The 27,153-nt window shown below is 33.0% G+C and overlaps 3 protein-coding genes across 3 annotated transcripts; 1 reads left to right on the plus strand and 2 right to left on the minus strand.

Annotated features, from left to right (window-relative positions):
- Positions 1-1,160: 1,160 nt before the first annotated feature.
- LOC135143322 (uncharacterized) lies at positions 1,161-5,772 on the minus strand. The gene is made up of 9 exons (XM_064075185.1): positions 5,704-5,772; positions 2,770-2,965; positions 2,537-2,716; positions 2,412-2,462; positions 2,312-2,359; positions 2,078-2,125; positions 1,954-2,025; positions 1,679-1,899; positions 1,161-1,403 (listed from the first exon to the last, which is right to left on the minus strand). The coding sequence occupies exons 1-9, from the start codon at positions 5,740-5,742 to the stop codon at positions 1,374-1,376; spliced, it is 885 nt and encodes a 294-aa protein (XP_063931255.1). The 5' UTR covers positions 5,743-5,772; the 3' UTR covers positions 1,161-1,373.
- Positions 5,773-19,490: 13,718 nt separating this feature from the next.
- On the minus strand, positions 19,491-20,615 carry LOC135143432 (zinc finger BED domain-containing protein 4-like). The gene has a single exon (XM_064075299.1). It carries the CDS (start codon positions 20,613-20,615, stop codon positions 19,491-19,493), a length of 1,125 nt encoding a protein of 374 aa, XP_063931369.1.
- Positions 20,616-25,299: 4,684 nt separating this feature from the next.
- LOC135143433 (putative nuclease HARBI1) lies at positions 25,300-26,321 on the plus strand. Its single transcript, XM_064075300.1, has 3 exons — positions 25,300-25,602; positions 25,666-25,792; positions 25,867-26,321. Exons 1-3 carry the CDS (start codon positions 25,300-25,302, stop codon positions 26,319-26,321), a joined length of 885 nt encoding a protein of 294 aa, XP_063931370.1.
- Positions 26,322-27,153: the final 832 nt, after the last annotated feature.

Consider the following 27,153-nt stretch of genomic DNA (forward strand, 5'->3'; position numbering starts at 1 on the left):
GTTCAAACATTTTTTTTATTAGTGTAGAGGTGTAATCGCTCAAACAAATTGAGTCAACTTTTTTCCTTAATTTTTATTGTTGGAGAAGTTATTAAATTCTGAGCTTCTTTTGCAAAGATGTAGTAAAACACGTTTTTGTTAACACTTTTAAATTGTTTAGAAAATGCTTTCACTGGTGCATTCGCTGAGGACGTTTGCATAAAATGATGCTGAAATTATAATTTGTTTATAGGACCAAGTTTTTATAAAAAAATTACAGATCACCAAATGTGATGAGCCCAGCAAAAAGTTGATTTGAATTTGTTGTACTGTACTTCAGGGGTAAGGGAAGTTCTGTCGAAATAATCTTCGATCAAATTTTTTGGTACGTTTGTGCAAGGAAGTGTTGCAAAAATAGGTACCACTATAAGCATTGAATCAATATCTTAGCGCATACAAACGTATCAAAAAAAAAAACAATTACCTTTTTGCTAAAACTCACAATAAAATGCTAAACATGTCGTGGTGATTTAAAATTTTTTCTAAACATATGAAATGATCGAAATTTAATTTATTTATTAAAAAAATGCAGTTTTATAAACAAATTGTGATCGCAGTTAATTATTTCGGCATCATTATTATGTGTACGTCCTCAACAACCCAGTAAACCTTTTTATGTGTCTGAAATGTGTCAAAAACAATCATTCAGAAACATGAAACGTTTCTCACAGAGCCTGGACACATTTCTGGAACATCCCGGCAACCAAAAATGTCCTACCCTTATTATGTTTCATTTGAAACGTTTCATGTGAAACCTCTTTGAAACATTTCATGTGAAACGTTTTTAAAACAGCTTTGAAACATCTTGTATAAAACATCTTTTTAGGTATCAAGAATGTTTCACCAAGAAATTAATACCTGTATATTTTTAATAGCTATGCTATAATTTAATACTAGACATATATACATATGTGTATGTGGATTATATTATCATATATACTTACCTACTGAAATTTGGTTTGGAGTTCGAAATACGGGCTTCTTTTATCACGACCTCAACAAAATATTATTTTTTAATATCTTTTAGTAGAATTCATTAAATCCACAAACATACATAAATAACTAAATAAAAAATTCTTTTAATAAATAAAATAAACACTGAATAATACTACTCAATTTTTTGGAATATGTATTTATTACATATATGATATGGTAATTTTAAACAAAAGTAACTTACAAAGTGCACAGTTAAAATAAAACAAAATACAAAAAATATAAAAAAATACTGACAGGAAGTTAAAGTTATACATACAACTATTTCTCAAGTTTTCTCGTGAAGCGAAGATTTGCTTGTCTCAGCCATGTAGAAACAGTTAATTCAAATATTTTGTCGGTTAATAACGGAAAATTTTTTCGAACTGCATCTAAAATGTACTTTAAATCAATAAAAATAATAAACACATATACATATTATTAGTTTTTAGTACATCCATAATGATCAAGTTAGACACTTGAAAATTATTTTTTCTACCCAGCCAAGAGCATTTACGAGCCAATTTATCATCAAATATGCGGCGCAAACCCCTTTTTATATTTTCTTTAGTGGAGTTGCCTCCACATAAGCGGAAAATGTTGTCCTAATTATTTGATTTAAATTTTAAATATATACGTATGAACACATTAGATATTGCATATTTACCAGTTCTTTTCTGGCGTCCTCGCCAGATTTTAATCTTTCTTCGTATTCACATAACAGCCGGTACTTTGTAAAAGGTTGTATACATGTATTACTAATACTGTCAGTATTATGTAATGGGGTATGTGTAGGATCATTACTGATTTTTTGTAATAATCTTTTCACCATAATTTCTACCCGAGTGGTTTTTCTTATAATTTCATTTAGTTTGTCTACAATTTGATCTACAAATATAATAGCTATGTGTAATTTTCAGTTTCAATTTTATTTAAACTTACCATCAACATTACATGGTTCAGTAATGATTAAGGAGTCTTGTGGAGAAGTATTAACTTCTGAACCTAACGATACTACAAAATTAAAAACTTAAAGTACGACGTTTTGATATTGTAATCTACGTACAGGTCGCAGGTGAATCATTATTATTACGTTCCAAGCTTCTTACTGATACTAAAACAGAACAACAAATATATAAATGAACGATTAGATGTACAAGGCCGGCGAATAAATTTCGGACTTCAAATTTACTGTCACGTCAAAATTTGCATGTAGTTAAATTAGACTCATGACAATGAAATGACATTAGTGTCCGAAATTTATTGATTGGCACCGTACTCTATTAGTCATCTATCGTACAAGTATCACCAGAAGTAGTGGCAATGTCACCATAGGATTTGGCAGATACTAAAATCATGAAACATAAAAAATTACACAACACACTTCGTTTTTAACATACAAATATCATTTAGGGATCGTGAAGGCACTGTCGTAGCTGGCGAAGGTGGTGCTGAAACACAAACGGTTTTTTCCACACAATATAAAAATTAAAGCGACATACTTAAACTTTATGTACTATTTTACCTTTAATAATTTTTGGCGGAGGTGGAATTTGATCATCTTCCTCTTCTTCTAGTACATCAGTTATAAAATCCTTAAGACAAATTGCCTTTCGTTTGCGTTTCTTGGAACGAACTTCTTCTCCCTCTGACTCAGTTACCTTTTCATTTTTTTTCTCAAAGGAAATGGCTTCCTTATATGATACTATAATTAAAATGTTAAAAACAGTACGTAACAACGCGAAAAAATATGCATACCGCTATTTTTAAGCATTACCCTTGCCGGCCAAACGTCCCATTGCTTTTCTGGGGGAGTTGCATTTTTGATATGTTTTCGTATATTCCTCTTCGGCCAAAACGAAAATACTTCGTCGTTTTTGCTGAAGACCCAATTGTTGGGAATGCAGGATATTTCCCGATAATCGTCGTCCTTGGTGAATTCAACAACAGTCCACTGGAACGACAAATTAACGAGAGAGAACAAGCACTATTTTAGTGCTATAATGATTATTTCCATTTCTGATGAAACACCAATTGCTGTACGAATGATGTTTAAATATTATTAGTTGTAAGTAAATATCCCACAATCGTAGTTTTACTTCTGGGCTGATCTAAGTAGCAAATCAAATAAAAAGAAACGAAGACTAAAACGATAATTATAATGATAAGACTACTGTAAGTAGGAATTGTTAGCGTAAAAACTATTTCTTTCATCAGCATTATGAAATTTTAGCTGGTATTAAAAATGTAATTAATTTTATTTATGCCTTAAATAAACTTCGGCCAATATACTTTTTACAAATACTTAATAAATAACAGCAAAAGCATATATGGTTAACCGTAAAATCACAAAGACTTTACAACCTTAGTGATGCTGCTTAAAATTTTCTAAAATATTACAACAGTATGTTATAAATAGCTGCCCTAGTTTTTCGTGACACCAGTACAAATTTTAGTTCATAATTTTTTACTGCATACACACCAGTTTCGTCTTATACAAAATAAATTTATAATTAAAAGATAATTAGATTAACAAGTACGAACCTGATGAACGTGATTTATTGTTTCTCGTTATGCAATAGTGGTATAAAAACCAACGTTTCTTCATTGATGATATACTTCAGGCATTTTTGTTTAATATCGTCACACTGTATCTTACACAAATCTTGAGATAAATGGTTTTGTGTTGTTACTATATTAAAAAATTCTTGAGAATTGCAAGGTTCAGTGTACAATGATGATAGCGGATATAATTTTTTGCCATAAAGAAAAATGTTATTGTTGAAATTTTTAGCAATATACTTGACACAAAATATACTGTTATCACTTAAAAGGACAAAGTTATCTTTGTCATTTATTATAATTTGAAAATTTTTCAATTTTAATTTCTTAAAGCATGTAATATTTTCATTCAGTTGATTTTCTACTTCATATTCTAGTTGGGGATAACTGACACCAGTCTTCTCATTTAATTGTAGTCTTTCGGTCAGCCTGCAAACAATTTGTTGTAATGGTCGACGTGAAGTTTTGACCATTTTTTTAATATTGTATAAATAATTCTCATATTTGAAAGCGCTAAATTCATCCAAATTACCATGAAGCAAGCAGTCATTTGGCAAATGTATTAAATTGTGTACATTATAAGAAACAAATTCCTTCCCATATAATGCACCAAAATTTTTTACAAAATAACGTAATAAATCACAAGCTGAGTTGTTATATTTAAGATACAATTCAGGTGAACACAGAAAACGAATAGCCGTGTGTAACGACATGAAATGTAAAAATTTGTCTCGGGGTAAAACATCCTTTAATATTATTGGTCCTGTATACAGCAACAGTTGTCTAAATTCTGTTGCTTTAAAACGATCGACTTCGAGAAGACTTCTAGGAGTTCTTGCAAATTCTATAGGTATAACTTTTTTAAGCTTCAAGATGTTTTTAGATAAAATGGCCATTTTCGAGTCAGGAATTCTAACATCTTTTTTACCTTTCACCCAAAAAAGTACTAGCCGTTTCATCACACCTAAGCACACAAGATGCATGTAGTCCAAACATACGTTACTAACAAGCCCTACGTTTAAATTTTCAAGTGGACTATTATACAAATGAAAATCATCATCTTCTTTGTTTTTGAAGGAATCATCTGTGCGCAACGGAGAAACCAAACTCTGAAAAGTTACTCTGCCATTTATGTACTCGCCTTGATCAATACATTTCGTACAACCATGGTAGCCTGTGTGACCCTTGACACCTAAAATGAATGCCTTGGCAGGAGCATCGCAGATAATCTTAGAAATCCTAGGAAAAATTTTTGTTTTGCCAACCTCTAAACCATTTAGCTCTAAAAATTTGAATTCTTGGACAAATTCATTTAAGAACTGACTAACATCGCTTGGTTTTTTCATACCGTGATATATTCCACAAATAAATGGAGGCGATAATCTTGACTCTATTGATAATAATATGGGCCAAAATTGACTAGTAGAGCTTTTAGTCAGTGGCAACCCATCTATGTTTAAACTGAGTTTTAAAATATCGTTCTCTTTTACTGTCTGGACATCAGTTAAATTATTTAAAATTCCACGCGCAACCCCGAAGTGATAATAATGTCCTTCAAGTACATCAATAATATTACATGATCTGGGCGTTTGCAATAGAGTTCTAGCGTTTTTGGGTAAATTGTAACCACCTTGTCTTAAAATTTGCAGCAAATCATTAATAGCTTGTTGAGAGAGCAATGTTCGGTATTGAAGTATCCAATTACGAATATCATTCACGAAAGTATTATTCGGGCGTTCATGAGCTGGATTTTCATGAGTGTCAAGAAATGGCAATTCATTATTAAGAGTAAAGTCAGATGTGAAGCTATTTATTTCTTGTGTTGATTTCTGCGGCGGCGAAAATCGCCGACGTTCACAATACGTGTCATCAACGGATGAGGCAACAGCAATACTGTAACAATTTGCCGATGGAATATTTTTTGCGGGATCAAGATGATTACACAATTGCACGTTGAATTTATTTTGGTGTTTTACACTGCAAATTTGGCTACTTAATTTTAAATCAGTACTTGTACTCTTTGTGGATCCGTGGGTGTATGGCTTGCAAATATTGTTACGTACTAATCTACGGAGATGCCGTTTACTGAAACACAAGTTTATTTGTTCGATTAGAGAATAAGCTACTTACATGCCTTTCTTCAAGTAATTCTTTTTCCTCTTGCGACATGTTGTTCCGACATATATGTTGACGCTACAACTACGCAAATCACATATACATATGATGTACTAATAAAAATAGTACCTTTAATATACAGTAGGTTATTATACGTTAATGCGATAAACTAATACCGATTCAAGAACCTTTATGGTACTTATTTTTTCACAAAACACGAACGTTTCGCGGGAATCCGTCGTTCTAGCACGATGCGCAATAACAAAATACTCCTCTGTCAAAATTGCAGTGCGCAAGCGCTCTGAAGAATGTTTTAAATGCGTCTCAAGAGGAACGTTTGAGAAACGTTTCAGCAAAAATGTGCCTGAAACGTTTCTATTTAGGTTGCACGTTTGTTTATGAAATGTTACACTGGAACGTTTCAAATTATACGCGTTTGGGATGTTTCGTAATGTTTCATAAATGTTTCGTGTTTACTGGGAAGTGCATTAGTGAAATCATTTTTTTATATGTTTAATACAGGAAAACTGTTAAATACCAACTTCGTGAAAAAAAAATCATGTTTAATAATGTTTGCAAAAATTGAAACTAAGGATAAAAAACTTTAGGGGTCCGATAACTTTTAATGCGATAAGCTAATCACACAGTTAAGGAATGCCAATCAAATATGCTTGTTACGCCACTGCATTTGGTCAAGCGACGTCTGTTGGTCCTACGCCATCTATCGGTATTGGTCCACAACTAAAACCGTTGACTGTATGTTTATATATAGTCACTGCAGATGACAACCACGGAACATACTAGCAAGAACCAACAAACTGTAAACCTATAATACATATAATGTTAGCAGGGGCGCAACGTTGTACTATTGGCCGATAGAGGACGCCATTACTATAAAAGTTAAACTTTTTCATTTTGTTTCCAGAGAAATGGAGAGGGAGAATGAGTTTCAACTTGCGCAGACACAAAATCCTTAATAAAATTGAAATCAGCCAATATAAATCTCTAGCGTTAGGCAAAAGGGCATAAGTCAATAATTGCCAATTTTCACAATGAATTTTTAAAGTATGAATTTGTTGTCTAAAATCGATTTATCGATTGTAAGTCAGCTATTCTTTATAGTAACAGTAAAATACATCCCAGTAGTTAATATTTGCTTCACTTTTGCAAAAAACTTATTTTGTCCTTAGTTATAATTGACATAAGTCTTTTTGATCAATCTTTAGTTCAAAGGATAACGACTTACGCCCTTTAAAACTAAAGTCAATTTTTTGCGAGAAAACAATTTAGCGTGTTGACTAAATTCCAATGAACTGGACGTTTTTGCGATGTTGTTTACACATGTGTAACGGCATTACTGGCGTCATACAGGCAGAAAATAAGTAGGATTATTTTTACTAGTAGTAATAACAAAGAATAGCAACAAATAGAAGAATGTATGCACAAGAGTCGTGTTCTTCCCAAGATTTTGCAAAAAGCAAGGAAGTAGATAGTTATGTTACAGTTTTCTATATGCCGCCTTGTTGAAAGAAATCTTATTGGGTGATTCAATCGTTTTAGTGAACTAATTACTGAACCGTAAAATTTTTAGTAAACAGATGCCAGTAGAATTGCCATAAAATAATAGTATAAAAAATGTTTTTCAAGTTTTTATTATTTCACTCTAAACAAAAGTAATATAATTAATCGATTATGTACTTATTTATAATCGAGTTTATAATTAAAAAAATCATTCATTATCTGCATCAAATGTTTCTAGATCTGGATCGTTGTCAGCTGCAGCCTTTGTTTTTAAATTTTCATAAAAGCGCCGGTAGATTACCGGAACTAGCGGCAAAAGCTCCAGCAAATGTTGTTTCTTTTCTTCTGCTATTGGTACCGTATCTGAGTATCTTTGCTTTAAATTTATAGCACCAGGGCGACCACGCCGATTGAAATTTATTTCATAAAACTGATCATTCTTCTTAAGGGTTTTTTTATAGTAAATTATTCCCTGCTGTTTTGTGTATTTGAGCCACTTACAGTCGTGCCATAGAAATCTTCGGCCACTTGAATCTTTTTGTTTTTTAACAAGTCACTAAAATTATAGAAGTCTTCTTGAGACATCTCTACTACATTAAAAGGTTTCTTTTTGTTGGTGCACCTTATTAAGGTAGCCCAGTCGTGAGGATGTGCGATTTTCATTCCAGTTTCTTTCTTCTGCTTTTCTATTAGTGAATGATCTGCATCACATTCCATGTGGCTGTGGCCTGATGTAAGAAATTTGTGGTTAATCTCCTCAAGTGATTCTTTCATTTGAATTACAGCTAAAAACATGGCAGCTACAAAAGCGTTTTTATTCTGACCCCCACATGTGTCAGAATAAAAAGTAATCTTTTGAATATCTGTTGGTAAAGCCATAATCTCTTTGAATTGTTTATTCAAAGAGATTAGAAGCAATTTCGTTTGCACCTCGCATGGCTAGTGACTCATGCCACAAGTAACACGAAGCAGAACCTGAATCGCAGTTATGTATTGTCAGGTTATAGGTCCAATATTTTCTTTTATAGAATGACACAGAAGTTTCTAAAAAAGGTGTAGGAAGACACTGCTGAAGATCGAAAGAATAGCAAACTGATGTAGAGTTTTCTCTGGATAATTTTTTGTCTTCTCTTTTAGAAGCATATGCTAAATCAGCTTCTTCGTGATGTTCTCTCTGTTTGATCCGTATTTAATTTTTTTCCTCTTCATCATTGGTTACTTCTAGTTCCATTTTCATTGTCTCACATTTATGACAAATGTCGGTTTTTGGGAGTTTGAAAGCAAGGTTTAATTTTCGAAACTCATTTTCGTAAGTTGTTCTTCCAACTGGTTCTAGGTTTGTTTCACAGTATAATTTATACATTTTTGTTAGATTCAAGTCTGAAGGTAGATAATTTTTATAATTAACACGACGTGTATAATGGCTTTCATACTTAGGAAAAGAATTTATGTGACAAACAACCGCTTCAATTCTTTCACAAGATATTTTGTTTTTAGGATCATGTTTTCCACGTTTATCATCACTAACAGTACCACTTTTGCTTTGCGATTTATTTAGAATTGTATTTCGAATAAACTTTTCAGTTTCGTCAAGAGTCGCTTGAAAACATTTTTTACATACTGTTCGGCGCTGTCCGTTTATTTCAAATGCGTATTTATAGGTAACAGTTCTTTCTTTAAAATCTTGTTGTTTTCTTATTCTTCTTGTTTTTACTTCTTCTGAAGTTACCAATTTATTTATGTAATTCATCCTTCGTTCACGATTGCCCAATTGCCAGTATTCGTTAAAAATTGTTTCTCTCAAATCATCACTCAAAAAATCTTTGCACTTCATTCTACAAAGAGTGGACTTGGAAGCTCGTTTTCTCGTAACTTTTCCCTTAGCAGTCAAATATTCTTGACCAGTATGGCGCTTTAATTTTCTTTCATTTCTTAGCTTTCTTGAATAAGGCTTTTCTCTATTTATAACTTGGTTAATTCCGTGTCCATTGTCCGCATTTTCTACTTCCGAAGCAATGCCTATTGCGTCATTTTCAATAGTTCGTTCGCTTTCATTTACTGTAATATCTGAAGCAAGTTTTTTTTGTGGTACTTCTGATGTGTAAATTGACACTTTTCTTTTTTTAAAAACAGCCCTGTCAGTGTCACTCTCGCTGTCTTCTTCACCGACTTTACATTCATATTCAGGATCCCTATCGCTGTCGTAACCATCTCCTATAATCCAGTCAATTTTTGTGTGACTCTCATATTCTAGGGAAAAAACAACATTCTTGAGTTAAAAACAATTTTTATAAATAACATTAATAACTGTTTAAAAAGCCAAGTTACTTTTTCACATTATTATTAAGAAATGTTTTGTAAAATATGTTGCGATAGATTTGATTAGTAATAATAATAAGAACTTACTTTCATTCAAAATCCTTTTTGTGTGCTCCGACATTATGATGTTTAACTAACTATGACGTCAGCCTACTATGTTTAATCAGACGATTGACCGCGGATTGGCGTATTGGTCAAAAGGAATTAGGTCGCGCTCAAAGAATAATCATTAGGATTTAAGAGGACTTAAGACCTTTGTGCCATATTTATTCTTTGGTAATAAAAACTTAAGTTGAATTAAGCCTTTTTTCACATCTTTATAGAACTTAAGTCTTTAAAACCCCCCCAAAAAAAGGTATAATTTATAGAAATGACTTAAATCCGTTTTACCAGACGGTTTGTGGCTTGTAATTACATGTTATGGTATACTTAACTCCAAATGCTTATTTTTTGACTTAAGTCCTTTTGCCCTAACGCTAGAGAAATATATTGCCAACATAATCACAAATTATTTACAGAACTTGATATCCCTAGACAATTGCTTGATTATTTACCGGGAAGTTTAAAATCATTAATTAAAGTCACCTAATAATCAATCACAACTAAAATATATTTCACCTTATATAAATAAATAAACATAATTATACTTCAATATATTTATGGATGTGAAAACAGTACCAATTTTGTATACACATGTCTAACAGAAGTGCCTTGAGCAAGACATGAAAGTCTTTTGCTCAAATTAAACATTCTTATTCGCATGTAGGCATTAATTATTTGTTTAATAAGAATATTTAAATGGCCTTCATCGATGGCCGCCGTCTTGAGTATGTGGTCCTCTAAATTAGGAAAAAGAATGCTGGCAGCGCTGTAGAATTTCTGCGCACAAGCTATGCCAAAAGTTTTAACAACATTTAGTTTTGAGAATGCCCTTTCACATCTAACTTGCGTACAAGGCAAAGTCATTCTATATTTAAATACGTTCTATATATTATTAAACAAGCCAGATTGACTTGAGAGATCAAATATTACTGCAAACGCACAAGAAAGGCATTTTCCGCATTTTTCATATTGTTTGTCTGAAGTACATGTGTCTTCGTCATCGTCGTCGTCGTCGTCTTCTTGATCCGTTTTACTGTTGTCACCTCGATAACTACTCTACTGTGAAACTGTTATACGGAACAGCAAATTGTCGGAGTTCTTTAAGTAACTGTGTTCTCTGTATACAAGCTAGTTTAGAGAAAGTCGTCAAAGCAGTATCAAGAAATCCCCTATCCGGTGATGTCACAATTTCTTCGTATTTTTTTGGATCTAACCGTGAACAGTCTCTCAATAAATCTTTATTTGGCATAAACCCATCCTGGAGCCTCACAAAAACTGAACCAAAAATTTGAAATTATTTTTGTTTAAAACTTTCTACTGGCAATTGCTTTTAGCATTCATCATTCGATATTTCACCTGGCAATTTCTTTTTGGAAGAAACTCTTCTGAAAGGTAAATCTTCTTCAACATCAACATCGACCTGTTCACTGAATACTGTGTTTAAGAATACAGTAAAATTCTTTGTTTACTCATATAATTTTTAAAAATGTTAGTCATTTGTCTTGCTTGAAATTTGTTGAATTAAATTTTCAATAATTCTGGATTCTGGATTCTTAATTTATGGGGGCTGACCGTAGCCAGCCGGCACTTAGGCCTCGCCTTTGGGCCCATTGTACCTTCCCAATTTTCAATAATAGACCATACTCGTAAACAGTCGAGCGATTTGCTCTGCAGATATTTTGAAACTGGTGAGATAACATTAAAATTGTCTAAAAATGTTGTGTTGAATATGAAACCCATTTTCTTTTAACTTTTTCTCCCGAATCAAGGCTCCTAAAATACACTTTTCTGGGATCAAATGGTAATTTTTTATTTCCAAAATTGGTCGGTTGAAATGGATGTTTCTTCCAAATAGATATATATTTTACTGTTCAAGGATCCATTGGGACCTGGATTAATAACTAAAATAGTATGTATTATCAGAAAGATGAAACTCATTTATGGTTTGACACTCTAAGTGTGAATCTTGCATATTCACATCTATATCGTTATCTTCATCTAAGAATTAAATTTATCAATACAATTAAAATTTTCCTAAATACGCTTACCTAGATTAGTCGTGACTGTATTTTTTTTTTACATTTAGTAAAATTTTCAAATTTTAAGTTGTCACCTCACTACTAGTACTAGGTTTCTCAGAAATTAAAAATGTCTGTAATTTTGGCACTTTCTTTAAAATGTCTTCAAGTTCTTGTTTTTTCTGCATTTTAAATTTTCTCTTCTGGGTACCACTTAGTACTTTTTTATTCACGATGAATGTTTTGTTATATCACAAAGAACTCAATACCAGCATGTACCACGTACTGAATAATCAAAAATGCGGTGCAAAAAAACACCTTGAATGAATCGTGTATCATAGGTTAAATCCTTCTGGTGCCCACAATATACATATCAGAGAGTAAGGAAAAATAAATATATTACAAAAATTTTTCAATTTTAAATATTTTAAAATAGCTACGATTTCAAAATTAGTTGTAATTTGCACTTACCTCAATGTTAATCGCAATTTGAATTTAAAATTAATGATGACAAAGCGCCACGGAATGATACACAGAATCAAATTCGGCTACGAACAGGAACAGTGAAAATGTTAAGCTTCTACTTGTATTTCAAGTCAGACAATCTTAAGTTTTCTTTGGGTTTCTTTATTGAACTAAAAGGCGCCTGCCAAACAAAAAACAAATGATAATGATTTACAACTTAAAACGATTTACACGTTAAGAGTATATAAGGAAATAAACTGTATATATCATAGCTTGTAACTAAAGAAAAATCCCTGACAACTCACATACTAATATGTATTAACATGACGGACCCTCACAGACTTTGCTTTCAATACCTTCAATAAATATCAAGACTACACCGCCATTTTTATTATTCAGTTCTGTCTGGTCCTCTCACTCACCTACAAACATACTAACCACTAGATGTGTAAAATAATTAATTTCAACAGAAAAATATAACAAAGCTGTTGATCAAACTCCACAACCAGCCGATTATACCGGGAAAATTTTTAGGTATGTACGGACATGGAGTTTTATGGTAAAAGCAAACGTGATAAATGTTAGGAAAAAATCTGGTTTTGGTCACACCGCTGTCTCGTCGAATTGTTACCCAGAAATGCAATCATATATCTAGTATCTTTTGTCGAGATTGATCTAAAGGTCCAATCACTCAACCCATAGGCGCACTCACTGTTAATTATTTAGAGTCATAATAAAGTGTCAAGTTATGCGCTGTTTTGGTGAAACACTCCTCATAGTGGAATGTTAAAATTTAACTTTTTCTGAACAGTTTTCGATGGGCGTCTCGGTCTCTTCCTAATATTTTGTACGTGGTGATTCAATGCAAATCTAATATTATTTTATTTTTATAAAGTTAAAATAAAAGCATAGGCGGCCTTAAGAGGTGCATCTTTCGCTTACTGTGTTGAACCGGCCTTGTTGGAGAGACTGTACAGAGAAATGCCGAACTTCTGTATTTCCTTTAATTCTTACACAGCAGCAACAATAACAGTGATAAACACTTGTACTTTAAATATATTTTTTCTACTCATATTGAGAAAATGTTGAATTTTTACTGAATTGTGGATTGAGAAAATTGACCATTTTTCAATCTATTGAAGAATCAGCACTTTCTCCACAGCTTTTGTCCAATCAGAACGCGACACTTTCTTTTCTCCACAGTTCCCCACTATCACCTCTAATAAAAATTGAACTCGTCATGCGTTACCCTGGTTATGTTTTGTTTACACGTCATCATTAATGTTAAATATCTGGTTGACCGAGTTTCACTCGGCTCGTTTGGTAGTATTAGATCAGATTAGGACAGATAAATATGCGTATAGTATGCATTTTGAAGTACACGCGCTACTTAAAAATACACATTAAAAAAGAAATTCCATAAGCAGTCTTTGTTTTAAACACTGATAAGTGACATGTAGAGATTAAAGAACAGAAAACTGGAATTATTGTTTGACATCTCATTTGTTACCCAAGTTTTCTCTCTGTCGTTTTTTTTTTCCTAGTTCTCTCTCTCGACTCTAGAAAAAGGTCACAACCACATTCTTACTGCCAGAAGAGTTTCGCCTCTGGTGTGGTTAACATACTGAGTTACCGTGCTCTTTTGTGTTATTCCTAATTTCTCAATCTCAACCCTGCTCCCGAAGATGCCATTTACGAAAGTGTGCGAAACGTTGAGCCCAAAAACTCAAATAACACGGTCCCATCCCCGAAAACGATCACATGTTGACACTGACCGTGGAACCTCTGAAATGAATGCTTGACAAAATAATCTCAATTCAACACACTTTCGTGTGCCTTTTATCCGCTCACTGTTTAGTTTTTGGTAAATTTTCTCACCTCAGGAGGTGAATTTCAACGTCCTCTATACAGTGGAGTATGTTTCGGTACGTACAATTGAAGATAAAAAGGTACGTCAAACGTACTGTCAGACTGTCACCCAAACTTCTCATATAAAACAATCTCGTGTTCGTGTAGTGTCATCTGATGTTGCCTAGCAACAAATATATTATATATATTATATATAATATATAATGCCTGAAAATTGCTGAAAATGCATGAAGCTGTAATTTTCAGAAGTTAAAACTATGATCAATCGATTTCTTGACCCAAAAAACCCCTAACCTGTAAATTTCATCGAAATCGTTAGAGCCGTTTTCGAGAAACCCATTACATATATATATATATAAATATATATATACAAACTTTGCTCGTTTAATAGTATTAGATAAAAATAATTCTTGTTTTTTTTTTGTCTTTATTTCTTGATTATATGAGCAGAAAAAGTATAGTGTTAAACTCGTGAGAAATTGGTCATTCCACTCGGATGAGTTCCTCCACTCGCCTTTGGCTCGTTCCGGAAACTCTCATCCTCGTGTGGAATGCCCAACTTTCTCACTCGTTGAACAATATACTATTACATTGTCAGTACGGCTCTGGGCGTGTTACTTCTACATCACAAAACGAAAATAATTTTTTAAAACAACTGGATTTGTGGGATTATAATTCAAGGGCGAGAGAAGTTCTATCGAAATAGACTTTGACCAATTTTTTATGGCCGGATAGCCGGCGGGCCAGACCGACGCTGGTTACCTCAGAAAGTTATGAATTAAAGTTATATATAGATAATTATTCTTATCTACAAAAATTCTCTTTATTTTTCTTTCTTAAATCAAGCAGGTTACATACTTACAATGTGCTCATCTGTTTTTTTTATGAACATAGGAACTAAGCATGGGATATGTTCAGAGTTAAAAAAATGTCCTGATATAACAGAACCGTAATTTCATAATTTCTATCTCTTTTTCCAATAGTAATACACACCAACGCGAAAATGCTTTGATCTTCGCGGTAAAAATGTTTCTGCCTTATGACCTCCTCCTTTTTAAAATGTAATAATTCAAAAATAAATTTAGTATTTCCGAGAGTAAATACCAAAGCTTCTTCCCAAACTTTACTTCTTTCAAGTAACTTACGAGGTTTGAAGAAAGACACTTTTGATTTAAGAGTAGAATTACAACCATGGCACTGCACATGTTCTAGGCATCTGTAAAAAACATAAAATTTTAGAGATGTAAATTGAGGTCAGTTTGTAGTAGATTAATTAAATAACAATATAGATCTTGATGAAAAAGTATTACAAATCATAAATATCTAAAATTATGTAGTAGCTGTAAACGTTCAACAATTTCTAATAGATTTTAAACGAACTGAGCACGAGGCTTATTTATGACAATAAAGTATGGACGCTTTATAAAAATGTTTATGCTACTTAATGTGTTGGGAACGAAATTTTATATTTGTAGAAAATGTAATTGTGTCGGTATCATTATGCCAAAAGACACCTAATGTCTTTGTGGGTTGCTGTTTATCCGGAGGGTAGAATAATATTCTACCGTCCCCGTGTTTATCCAAGGACAGGTTACTTTGCATTTTTACCTGAAGATTATTCACTAACCTGGAGCAGTTGGAATTTATTTTGTGAAGTTGAAAACCACCCGATTTTAAAATGGAATTTACGTCAGTTAATAACTGTGCGGCTTGTTCGATGGTATCAGCCCCGGTAATAAGATCGACTTAAAAATCGTTATAAATTACGAGTACATTGGAGGCTCCGGGATATTGAAATTTTGAATGATTGGCGAGTTCTATTAAACATCTTGTGGCAAGAAAAGACGAGCTAGCAAACCCATAATTAACGGTATTTAATTGATACACTTTGACCGGTTCATTAGTATTGTGACGCCAAATATATATTTGTTGGTCATCCTCATCAATCATCATGTAACAATATTTGGCGGCACATTTTTTGCACGTCGCCCGTAATTCCTATTTTATGAGTTCTAAAGCGTAACAGAACTCTGAAAAGGTCCTGCTGCAAGTTGGGGACCTGTTAAGTGTCATTTATTGACTTATTGTTGTTGGTTTTTAAAGACGTGTTGAAAACTACTCGCAGTTTAGTCGTGGGAGAAAATTCGTAATAAATTGGTGATGGCTTTAAAAATAACCTGAATTGTCTGTTTTTGAAATTTCTGACATGTGTTGAAGAAACAAATACGTATCCATAAATTCCGAGTATTCTTTGAACAATTGAGGGTCTTTGTGTATCCGCCTTTCCAAGTAGTAAAACAGTTTTAAAGTGTCGGTGCCTTTGATCTTTGCTGCTCAATTTTGGTGACCTTCAGCTATTTTGTTGGGGTGTTTTGACACGGAAATTTTAAATGTTGGTTTTTATCAAAGGTTGAATGTTCATATAAATAATAATTTGCCTGTCATTTATGTCGGGAAAATTGGTTCCACGTATATTTGTCGCATAGTCAATTGATCCCAAAGTATTTATTTTTCATAAAATTAAATTTTTTATACAGGTGTTTCAGAATGATTTTCATCTAGTCGCTTATGGATTTTCCATGCAAATTAAAAAATGTCTCTTTCCAAAATAATTATTGGAAGAAATTACAATCGTTGGTTGCGTAACTACAAAATACCCTCGAAAAGTGATTGATAATTATGTAGGTCTGGTATCGAGGAAAACTCGATCACTGGAAGGATAAACTTGACTCAGTCTCTATTTAATTTTTCTCTTTGTTGTTTAGATTTCTTCTCTCCAGTTGGCCATTTTCCGTTTGACAAAATTGGCAATCTCATATTGTGGATGTCACAAGTAGACACAAGACAACGGTTTTACGTTATTGAACCTTCGCACCTTTAACGTTTCCATAAAAGTTAATTAAAAAAAATGCAAAGAAATACAATTTATTTTACACCAAGTGTTCGAAATTACCACCATTCTGCTGTAGGTTTTAAACAAATAGTTTTAAATAATGGGTTTTAAACTGTTAAAAACAAAACGTGAAATAAAACATTCGTTGTTCTAGAACTGTTTAAAACATGTTTAGAATATGCTTTAAGTTTTAAAAGAATCAAAAACATGTACATTTTGTTAATTTAATGCTTTGAAAATATTTACAAGTTTGGAAGCTTTTTCTACCACCCCCAAGCGGTTTCTAATTTTTTAATAAACCATTCCAAACGTGGAGAAAATTCGCTCAATGCCTGCAGAAGAAGCTATAGCTGTATGTAACTGGTTGGTTAAGTCTATTGTTTCTTCGTTTATTCTACCTTTTAATGCACTCCACCAAGCAACCGGTATAACATTTTCTTTGGTTTGATGTGAAAACAAATATGCTCCGAAAGGTGACATTTTTGCCTCATTAATTACATCTGACATACAGTTGGGATGGTACTTACCGACATACTGTAGGGCTTTATTTCTTTGTTCTTCAGTCAATCTTTAGCCCATAAATCGCTGATCGAGTAAATTATAAAAAGTGTACTGCGAACAGAGCCAAATCAAATCTTCCCTCTAGGTGTCTGACCTCTTCAAGACTGCAATTTTCTTCCAGTTCAGACTTGAGGATGATCCAAACTTCGGTGGCTTCGCTAATAGTACAGTCATTTTTTTGAACCTTGTGTAATGCTATAGCAATTTGTTTTAATTTATAAGTATTCTTCGCAGTCATCAACAGTCATTTTAACCATTTCGTCGCAGCGACAAGCTCTCGCAATTCCGATGATTAAAACAACTTTCATGGCTAAATATTTGAAATCATCAGCTTATCTCAAGAAACTGTCGAATTCCTGGACTTTTTGGCACTGTATCCCTCGCCTTGTTTTTTTAGATAGGCTCGAAGTTTTTGAAATTTATTGATGTCAACACCATTTTTAATATTCAGTAATAACTTTATCATGGAATAATGTGACCACATTGTGGAACTTTTAATTTCTAATTTCCTCATTTCCAGAAAATAGGCCAATAAAACGTTCTCTAAATACACAGTTATGTTTTTCCTGTTACACCAAGTCACAAATTTTTGGTAAGCAGCTACATACATTTTTTTTGACTTTGTAGGTACCAAGTCACCTATAGCAGCTGAAGCAGACTACTTCAGGCGGCGTACATTGCATTTCAATATCATCTTCATCAACAGACCTCGGCTCAAATATTGCCAAGAAACGACAAACTATTTACACATAAAACAAATTGTACTTTGATTAGACTGAAAAATTTAAAGTAAAAAATACTTACAAACTGCAAAAATTATATAAAACACTTTGTAATATTTCTTTTTTAATCTTATAATAATTGTGAATCAATTGTTGTATATTTATTAGACTTTGTTATTTGACGTAAACTAGTCACAGGTCACTGGATCTAATTAAATACAAATTTATTTTGGAAATTAAAAAAAAGACGAAACAAAACTTGAACTTCTATATTCTCTTTGCAAATCTATACTTCTATACTTATATAATAAAGCTGAAGCTTTTGTTTAATTGAACACACTAATCTCAGAAAGTACTGGTTCGAATTCAAAAAATCTTTTTGTGTTGGATAGTCCATGTATCGTATGTAGGCTATATAACATCACGCTACGATCATTAGGAGCGAAGTAGCAATGAAAAATTCGGAAAAACGGCAAAATTATTCCTCCTTTAACAGTTTCCGTTGCTTACGCTGCTGAAACGGTTAAAGTTACTTAAAAATCATGTATGACGAAATTGTTCCCCTCTAACAGTAACCATTTTTATGGTAATGAAATTTGTTCTAAAATAATAATATTAAAAATGTATTATGCTTATCATATGGTTAAATCATCTGCAAGATTTCAAAGCATTCGGTTTTGCAGATTCAAAATTAAATTGTAGGTGAAACAAAGTTCACGGGGTCGGCTAGTTTAATTATAATTATAAATGAATTATATACACTGCCTTTCAAAAAAATTGCAACAGAGTAGCAGTGAAAATACGTTTACCAGTTACTCTTCGGCGCCCACTGCACCTACGACGTGCTCTGAGCCCATCATTTACCACACCCTGCATATTCGTAAAATCATCGAATCATTTCGACCGATTCTTCTTACAAATTCACGGTAGTGATGCCCACAATGCCAGCAGAAGATCGATTCTAAGAATCAATTTTTTTTGTTTCGGGCGATTCTTAACAATCGATTTTTCTGAGAAAAAAAGATCGATTCGTAAAAATCGATTTTTTAAAATTTGTTTTATAATATTGACGTGTTTAACGAACTTCATATTTTAATATGAAGTTTCTTTTAAAAAAATACCACCTGATTAGTTGCTTTTATAATATTTATTTAGCAAAAAATAAAAAGTAAATTTCCTATACTAAACATAACAAAAATAAATTTTATATTCTTAAACATGAACAAAAATAAATTTTATATTCTTAAACATAACAAAAATAAATTTTATATTCTATAATAATTTTGTATAGAATTAAGTAACAAATGATTTTCAACTTAGAGCTTGCACGTTTCAATTATTTAAATGCCACTCGTCTTCCTCTAGAGATCCTAAAAAAAGAAGAGCGGAGAGTCTTTTACTTGCAAGTCTATTTCTCAGTTCACTTAAATTAATACCCGCTTTGCTGAAAAGTCTTTCAGACGGCACTGATGTGGCTAAAATACTTAAGTGTTTCAAAGCAATTTTTGATAAATATGGATATACATGTTTGACCGAAGTCCAAAACTTGATAGGATCTTCTGTTCTTGAACTTAAGGTTTGGTTTAAATAGTTTTTTAATTCAGAAGGTATACCTGAATTGTTACAAACTCCTTCATTTTGTTTAATGGATAATTTGTCATGAACCGCCCATAAATTTAATCCAGTACTGGTCATGTCAGTAAGTTTTTCTTGGTTTTTGTCATAATTTCGTGGTGACACTGACACTGAGTCATTTTTTTTGTGTTCATCAATTAAAACTTTTATTCTTGCAACTGCTGCTGTATCTGCTAATGGATTTTCAAAGTGTATGCGTTTAAATCTTGGGTCGAGTATAGTAGAAACTGACAGCAAATTATTTTTTTCCACGCTGGAATTATCCGAATAAAACCTTCTCGCTACCTCCTCTTTTAACTTATTCAAAATTTGTTTGACAACGTTAGTGCTAACTTCTACTTTATCTAAAGTAAGCTTTAGACAGTGTACTATTGGTATAACCTTACTTGAAGTGACATAATTTTGTCCTGACATTTCGACAGTCATGGCTTCAAAGGGAGCTAAAACCAATATCAACTCTTTCAAAATTGCAATGTTTTCTTGATCAATCATTTTAATATTTTGATTGTCAAAAAGGATAATGCTAATCAATGGTGCAAGCTCCAAAAATCGTTTCAACATGTAGTATGTCGAATTCCACCTAGTACTTATATCTTGAATAAGTTTCAGACAAGAACCTTCTGTTTTCCCATTCTGTATTTGATATGTTCGAAGTTTTTGGGCCGCATCATGACTTGTTTTAAAAAACGTAACAATAGCCTTCACTGAAGAAATAATATTATTGACATCTTTCAAACTGTTGGTAACAATTAAATTGGTAGTATGCGCAAAACATGGTAAATGTTTCTTACTACCAAAAAATTCATGCACAGCTTTCACCATATTTCCTGCATTGTCTGTAATAACTAGACAGCGGATTTCTGTCGGGCTACGTCACGATATAGGTGGGGACGCGCTGCATCGCCGGGACTCAGTAGCGGGTGATAGGTAATCACTGAATTTAATTGTCACTTGATTCCATAAATACAATTAACGATTTATTAATCAAACGGCTAAGTAAATGAGAACTGGAATTAACAGCAGAGTGCAACGAAGCAGCGTTATTCTAATCTCAAATAAACGAAGTGCAGCCGGTAACTGCAATAAATTCTCAAAACCGTACGAGCCGTACCGAGTTTGGCCTTGTCTAGCCCGACAGAAATCCGCTCTCTAGTAATAACTGCTGTTATTCTATCTTTAGAAATATTCCATTCGTGACAACAATGTAGTAAAGTAGTTCCAATATAATCGTATGTATGCTTGTTTTCTAATAAAAATACTCCTAGTGTAATTGATTTTAGTTCTGTTTCTTGAAGATAATGAACAGTTAGTCCCAAAAAACTTCGATTATTCAAACTATCAGTCCATGCGTCAGTTGTTAGACAAAAATTATCCACCAACTTGAATTTGTCTTTAATTTTGGAACTTAAAACTGTATATTTTTCATCAACTTGTCTTGTAATTGTAGAACGCCCTGGAGCCTTATATAGTGGTAAAGCGACCTTTTTGAAATATTGAAATCCTTTACGTTCTGTGAAAGATAAGGGAAGGTGATCAACTGTGATCATATAAATCAAAGCATTGGTTATTTTAGCATTCATTCTTCCACCTAGCAGAAAGCATTTCATACAAAAAAATATTTTTCAGTAATTGGAACTTACCTGAAAATGAATTTATTTCATCGAAAGCTGATACTATGTCATTTTGTTTGAACTTAAGAGTAGATTTTTCGAAACTGGGCAATGCATCTATTTCACTAAGATCAGTAAGATCACAGAGAGTTACTGTTGTTGCTTCTGATAAATTTGTCTCTAAAAGTTTAATGGAATATGTAATTAGGTATTTCTCTGCATTAACCAACTTACCGCTCTTTTCGACATCATTGTGTAGTGATGATGTAGAAACATCATTCTGTAGTGACGATGTAGTAGTCTGGGTCTGATCTTGATCCTCTTTTGAACCTTTGTTATTTATCACTTTTAGACGTTTTTGACTCTTGTTTTGTGCCAATCCCATATTTAAAAATTCTGAATGTTTACGTTTCAGGTGGTTTCGTAAATTTGTAGTATTGTTATGATGCTTGTAAACATTGCTACATATTTTGCACCTTGATGAAATTGCAGTAAATTTCGTGAAATAGCATTTTACGTCAATGTGCGACTCTGACATTTCTAATCTAAAAGTAAACAAAATGCCGAACAACTTTTATAACCAAATTACAAACCTACATATCCATCCAAAGCACAATATTCACCACATATTTACATTAACGTAGAACCAGTATTCTAAATCACTTCTAAACTATGATGTATAATCACCGGATTACCCTACCGCCTTACATGCAGAATGCAGATGACTATTGACTACATGTACATGTACATCGCAATTCTTCGGTTTTTACTTTTTTGTCCTATTCACACCACGACTTAAACAAAGATGTGCTTTGCCCTACAAATACATCAAACAAAGACAACGAACTCCCACTAGAAATAAATATAAGTAGAAAATGCTAGAAACTATTTGGCGCGTACATTGGCACATTTTGCCATTCTCACCTTTATGTACATCGAAATTAGGGGTGGTAATTCGATCAAATCAAACGTTTTAACGTTAACGTTCAAGTTCAGAAAAATGTTCGTAATCGCAGTAGATACCAACCGTTAATTCTAAAATTGCAAAAGTTACTAAGATGATTGTTTGAGCTGTGGTTTGAGTAAAAAAATGATTTCTTTCCACAATTTAAAAAAGCATCGATTTTCACTCAAAAAAAATCGATCCCCAGAAAATCGTGCAGATCAAATAATCGATTCATAATCGATCATTTTGTTAAAAATATAATCGAATATCGAAGAATCGAATCGAGAATGGGCATCACTAATTCACGGTACGACAAACCAGCTCTCGTATTCCCACAATTCTGCCTCTGTCAAAGGCGCCGATTTGTTCAAATTAAACATTTCTTCGCACCAACGGCATTTTATTGCATAAAGTGATACAACTGACAGACAACCATAGAAATAAAATGTAAAGTTTGTTAAAAAAAAATGATAAAAATTGTAACTTCTTTGCCAAGAAAAACCAGAAAAATATTCCAAAGCGTGCATTGTTTACCATGGTGCTTCGATGGGTGCATATAAGTCATTAAACAAGAAACATTTTCTAAATGTTGCAATTTTTTTAAAAGGCTGTGAATAATTATTATATTAGGTAATTGGAAAGTTTTAAGTAAATGTAGAGAAAAGGTGTATGTTTTATAATTTTTTAAAATAATCTAATATACTTTGCTGCTTTTGGATGGTCGGCTGAATTTTTTCGCTATAGTTATCGATCTCTCGAAAGGCTGCAAATAGTTCGGTCGGCACATATTCTTAAGAATTTAGAAAAACACCAATTTTATCAACAGCTTCATGCACTGCTTTCATATCAGGAATAGGTATCGCTTCATCATCACTAACACCGCTTGCTTCATCATCACTATTTTCCTGAGTGGCAGTTTTTAAAATATTTCCTTCGCAGCCTTTTTAATAGATCCATCACGTTTCCAAATTGTCGATAGAGTATTCGCTGGAATGCCGAAATCTCGTGCAATGTCTTTTTTTTCTTCACACCTTTCTCAACTTTCTGAATCAAACGAAATTTTTCGCTGATAGTTAAATTCCATTTTGTATCGTGAACGCAAGAATTGAACTCAATACAACTTGAGAAAATCGTCTACTGATAAACAGTACAAAATATTGGCTGACATTTCATTAAACAATTTCGCCACTAGGAGACGTATCAGTTTACAGAATGTGACAATGTTGAGAAAAGTTCGAATTGTAATTAAATTTGTTGTCGGTGATGAAAAATTCTTCGAAATATAGAAAACTTCGACTAATCGAGGTTTCTGTATATGCAAAATATATAAAGCTCGTTCGGGAATACTTGTCCAGTTCGAGAGACAGAACTATTCGTCTATTCGAGGTTCGAGATTAAGATGTTAGATTCTAATCACAAAAGCTATATTAAATGTAGCTACGTACATACAGTTGATAATATGAAACAGCGGTATAGCATTTAGAATAGTTTTATTCATATGCTCTGATTTTTTGGTATTATTTTTTGTCTTATAATATAATACCGGTTTTTTATTGTAATAGAGGTTTTTATGTAACTAAAATAAAATGCAGTATTTTAACCTCACCATTGACTATTACTAACAGTATAGCATTACTTCCATCACTAGTGTAACAAAAATTAAATAAAGGCAAAATCTAATCATTCGTAAAGTATTAGTGCTAAAACTGAAAACAGTCGGTCGTATTTTTCGCCGCACTAATAATAATCATGGTTACTTCCCTTATAGTAAGAATAGTTTATGAGTCCGACCTGTCCGACCGGACAGGCTAGACTCATAAACTATTCTTACTATAAGGGAAGTAATCATGAACGGTTTTATGATGCAGGATTATTAGTGCGGCGGTGTTGACAGCAAGGGCGAGTTCTTCCGTTCTAAAGGACGAACTCTGGAACGAATGCTTGGGTGTTTGTGTCAAACGAGCCGCTTTTACTAGATCATTGCAAAAGAATTTATAACTTAATGCTCCTTTTATTCCTGTTCCGCTTTCGAGAAATACAACGGAAATATCAATGCTGACACAACTGCTTTTACCGAAAATCGAAAGTCCACCAAATTTCCCCGAAAAATAATTTCTTTTTGGAATTTTGGTATATTTAGCAATAATCCGTGAGGTTAATGGCACTCCAATAAGCAACGAAAGTTACAATGAGTTGTGTAAATGTGTTGAAATTGTAAAAATATGCATTTATTTTGAAATATGCATTTATAGCCAGAATAAAAACTATGCTATTCTGAAATATAATTTAAGACATTTAAAATGAGTTCGCAGAAATATATGCAAAAGCATATAAATTTAGCCTCTAGTCAGTCATTAAGCGCACCGTCATCGATGTGTCAATAATTATGCTAGAGATAGAATAAGCAGTTAAAGGCCAAAGTTAAGTGTTTTTTGTTATTTTCAACTATACAGAGTGTTCTACTTTTGAGGTCTAACATACAATTTGGTTTTTTTTTATTATTATTGAAACACATTCATTTTTACCTACCTTTATTAGGCTACTGTATTTACATTTAACTGCTATTTAGGGCCGGTTGCATAAACCCAAATCAAAAATTTGATTATGGTTAAATCCAGTTAACAATCATCAAGTCATATAATGCGTTGCTCAAACGCCAATCAGTTGATGTGCATCAAATGTTTTGATGACAGTCAAATACGGAAATTACCAATCATCCGTTGCATAAACGCCAATCAAGGACTTGATTAGCATCAAAACGCATTTTGATTGACCATTGGTTAATTATCCGTAAAGCAGTAATTAAAGTTTGACAGCTGGCAGTTTTACATGAATTCGACTCCGAAAATAAAATAGAAAAAATATTCAATTAAATTTTATTCAGGTAATTTTAAATATACGTGAAATATTCTTTTTGCTGTAACACCTGTAAATTGTAGTTTACCTCAAAATGTCTGTGTCCTTAATGTTAACGTCCTCCAGGTTCTCTGATGATTCCGATGTTCCTGTTCCTAGAAGACCCCGAGTTTTTCGAGACAGATCCGATCCTTTCGATAGATACGACGATATCGACTTTAAGCAAAGGGATCGGTTTTCAAAAAATAGCCTAGTGGAAATTTTAAATCAGATTGGAGACCGCTTAGATCCTGTGACAAACCTTAACAGGGCTCTAAGCAGTAGAGAACAACTCCTGATTTGTCTCAGATTCTATGCAACAGGAGCATTTCAACAATTAATTGGGGATTCTGTTTTGGTATAGAAATTAACAATTTCAAGAATAATCTACAAGGTCTTCAATGAAATACTGCGATTGAAGGATGACATGCTGAAAATGCCTACCGTGCAAGAAATACCAACAATACACCGAAAATTCTTCGAAATCCGGGGTTTTCCGTGTGTGATAGGAGCAATAGGTGGTACTCATATACCAATCCAATGGCCAGGTGGACAGTTGGCTGAAACTTATAGATGCCGAAAACGATTTTTTCTCTCAATGTCCAAGTAATTTGTGACACAGGCCTTCAAATAAGACAAATCATAGCTCGCTGGCCAGGATCTGTCCACGATTCCACCGTTTTTAATGACTGTCCGTTACTTGCTGAATTAGAACGAAGAATGTATGGCGCTGGATACCCTCTTGGAGATAGGGCCTACGCATGCAAAAAATATCTTTTGACGCCATTTATTAATCCAAGAAACAGGGCTGAGGAAGCATATAATGCTTCACACAAAGGAACCAGAAATACAGTTGAAAGGTGCTTTGGAGATCTGAAACGTCGCTTTCCAGTTTTGTCTATGGGATTGCGACTAAAAATGAAAACCACTATGATGACAATCGTCGCCTGTGCAATTTTGCATAACCAGGCAATTATTTTTAAAGATGACTGGCCAGAAGATCACCTCGAAATTGAGGAAGACGATGGAGTCATAGGTGGGGAACACGTAGAAGGAAATTTTGCTGTGAGCTTCTAATACTATATTTTCAGAAAGAGTTTAACAAAAACGTTTATTAATAACTATTATAAAACTAAAAAAAAACACTTTTCAATTTCCAATTATTGAATTAGAATTTTCCAATTCGATTTCTATTTTTTTTATCTGCAAATAATTTAATTGTAAGTCTTTTTGAAAGTTTATTTTGCAAATTCACTAAAAATTGTTTTTCGTGGAAAGGGGGATTTTATTTTTCTCCTTCGAAATGGAGGAGGCAGTGCTATGAGGTTCAAGATTTCCTGGGAAAAAAATATCGTTAAAAACAAGTTAAGTTATTGGAAATAAATCTCGATATGAGAGGTCAGATTTATTACTCGTATAAGATGATGCATGCATGGCGATTTGTTCCAGTATACAAACCGAAGTATTGTGCTGCATCATCCGACACTGATTCAGCTCCTATTCCAAACGTGGGACAATAAGGGCTTCAGCCCTTTCCTTTTTTAAATTTCGTGTCAAATTTTGATAGTCTGAACATGCGTAGGCCTCTCAATGGTGGTAACATTGAATTCTTCTTACATGGTCTCTCAGCAACATTCTTTTCTTGTACAGAATTTACATCTGTTTTCTAATAAATGGGCATATTTACAAAAGAAGAAACCGCATAAGAACAGGCAGGTACGGGAGAAAAGATTTTCCGTTGATAAAAGTGAAATTTATGCTTTGATAACGCGGTCTAACCACTTTTAATAGTAACTTATGTGTTTTTAAATGTATCTAAAAACTTGGCTCAGAATTATTTTTTACTGAGTTTTTTGATGGTCTGTGAAATTTTTAGACTTTTTCATAACTTTGGTGCTATCCATCGTGA

The sequence above is a fragment of the Zophobas morio genome, unplaced genomic scaffold, assembly GCF_036711695.1.
Source record: "Zophobas morio isolate AGI-343-1 ecotype UQ-CSIRO unplaced genomic scaffold, CSIRO_AGI_Zmor_V1 ptg000058l, whole genome shotgun sequence".
Taxonomy (NCBI): Eukaryota; Metazoa; Arthropoda; class Insecta; order Coleoptera; family Tenebrionidae; genus Zophobas; species Zophobas morio.

What these genes read in the sequence shown, in the direction of transcription:
- LOC135143433 (XM_064075300.1), top strand. Translation starts at nt 25,300, where the DNA reads ATGTCTGTGTCCTTAATGTTAACGTCCTCCAGGTTCTCTGATGATTCC. An exon ending in TAATTGGGGATTCTGTTTTG is followed by an intron (nt 25,603 to 25,665) that starts GTATAGAAATTA and finishes CTGCGATTGAAG; the next exon opens with GATGACATGCTGAAAATGCC. An exon ending in TATACCAATCCAATGGCCAG is followed by an intron (nt 25,793 to 25,866) that starts GTGGACAGTTGG and finishes TTTGTGACACAG; the next exon opens with GCCTTCAAATAAGACAAATC.
- LOC135143432 (XM_064075299.1), bottom strand. Translation starts at nt 20,615, where the DNA reads ATGGTGAAAGCTGTGCATGAATTTTTTGGTAGTAAGAAACATTTACCA.
- LOC135143322 (XM_064075185.1), bottom strand. Translation starts at nt 5,742, where the DNA reads ATGTCGCAAGAGGAAAAAGAATTACTTGAAGAAAGGCAT. An exon ending in AATTACTTGAAGAAAGGCAT is followed by an intron (nt 2,966 to 5,703) that starts GTAAGTAGCTTA and finishes TTGTCGTTCCAG; the next exon opens with TGGACTGTTGTTGAATTCAC. An exon ending in TAATGATTCACCTGCGACCT is followed by an intron (nt 2,026 to 2,077) that starts GTACGTAGATTA and finishes TTAATTTTGTAG; the next exon opens with TATCGTTAGGTTCAGAAGTT.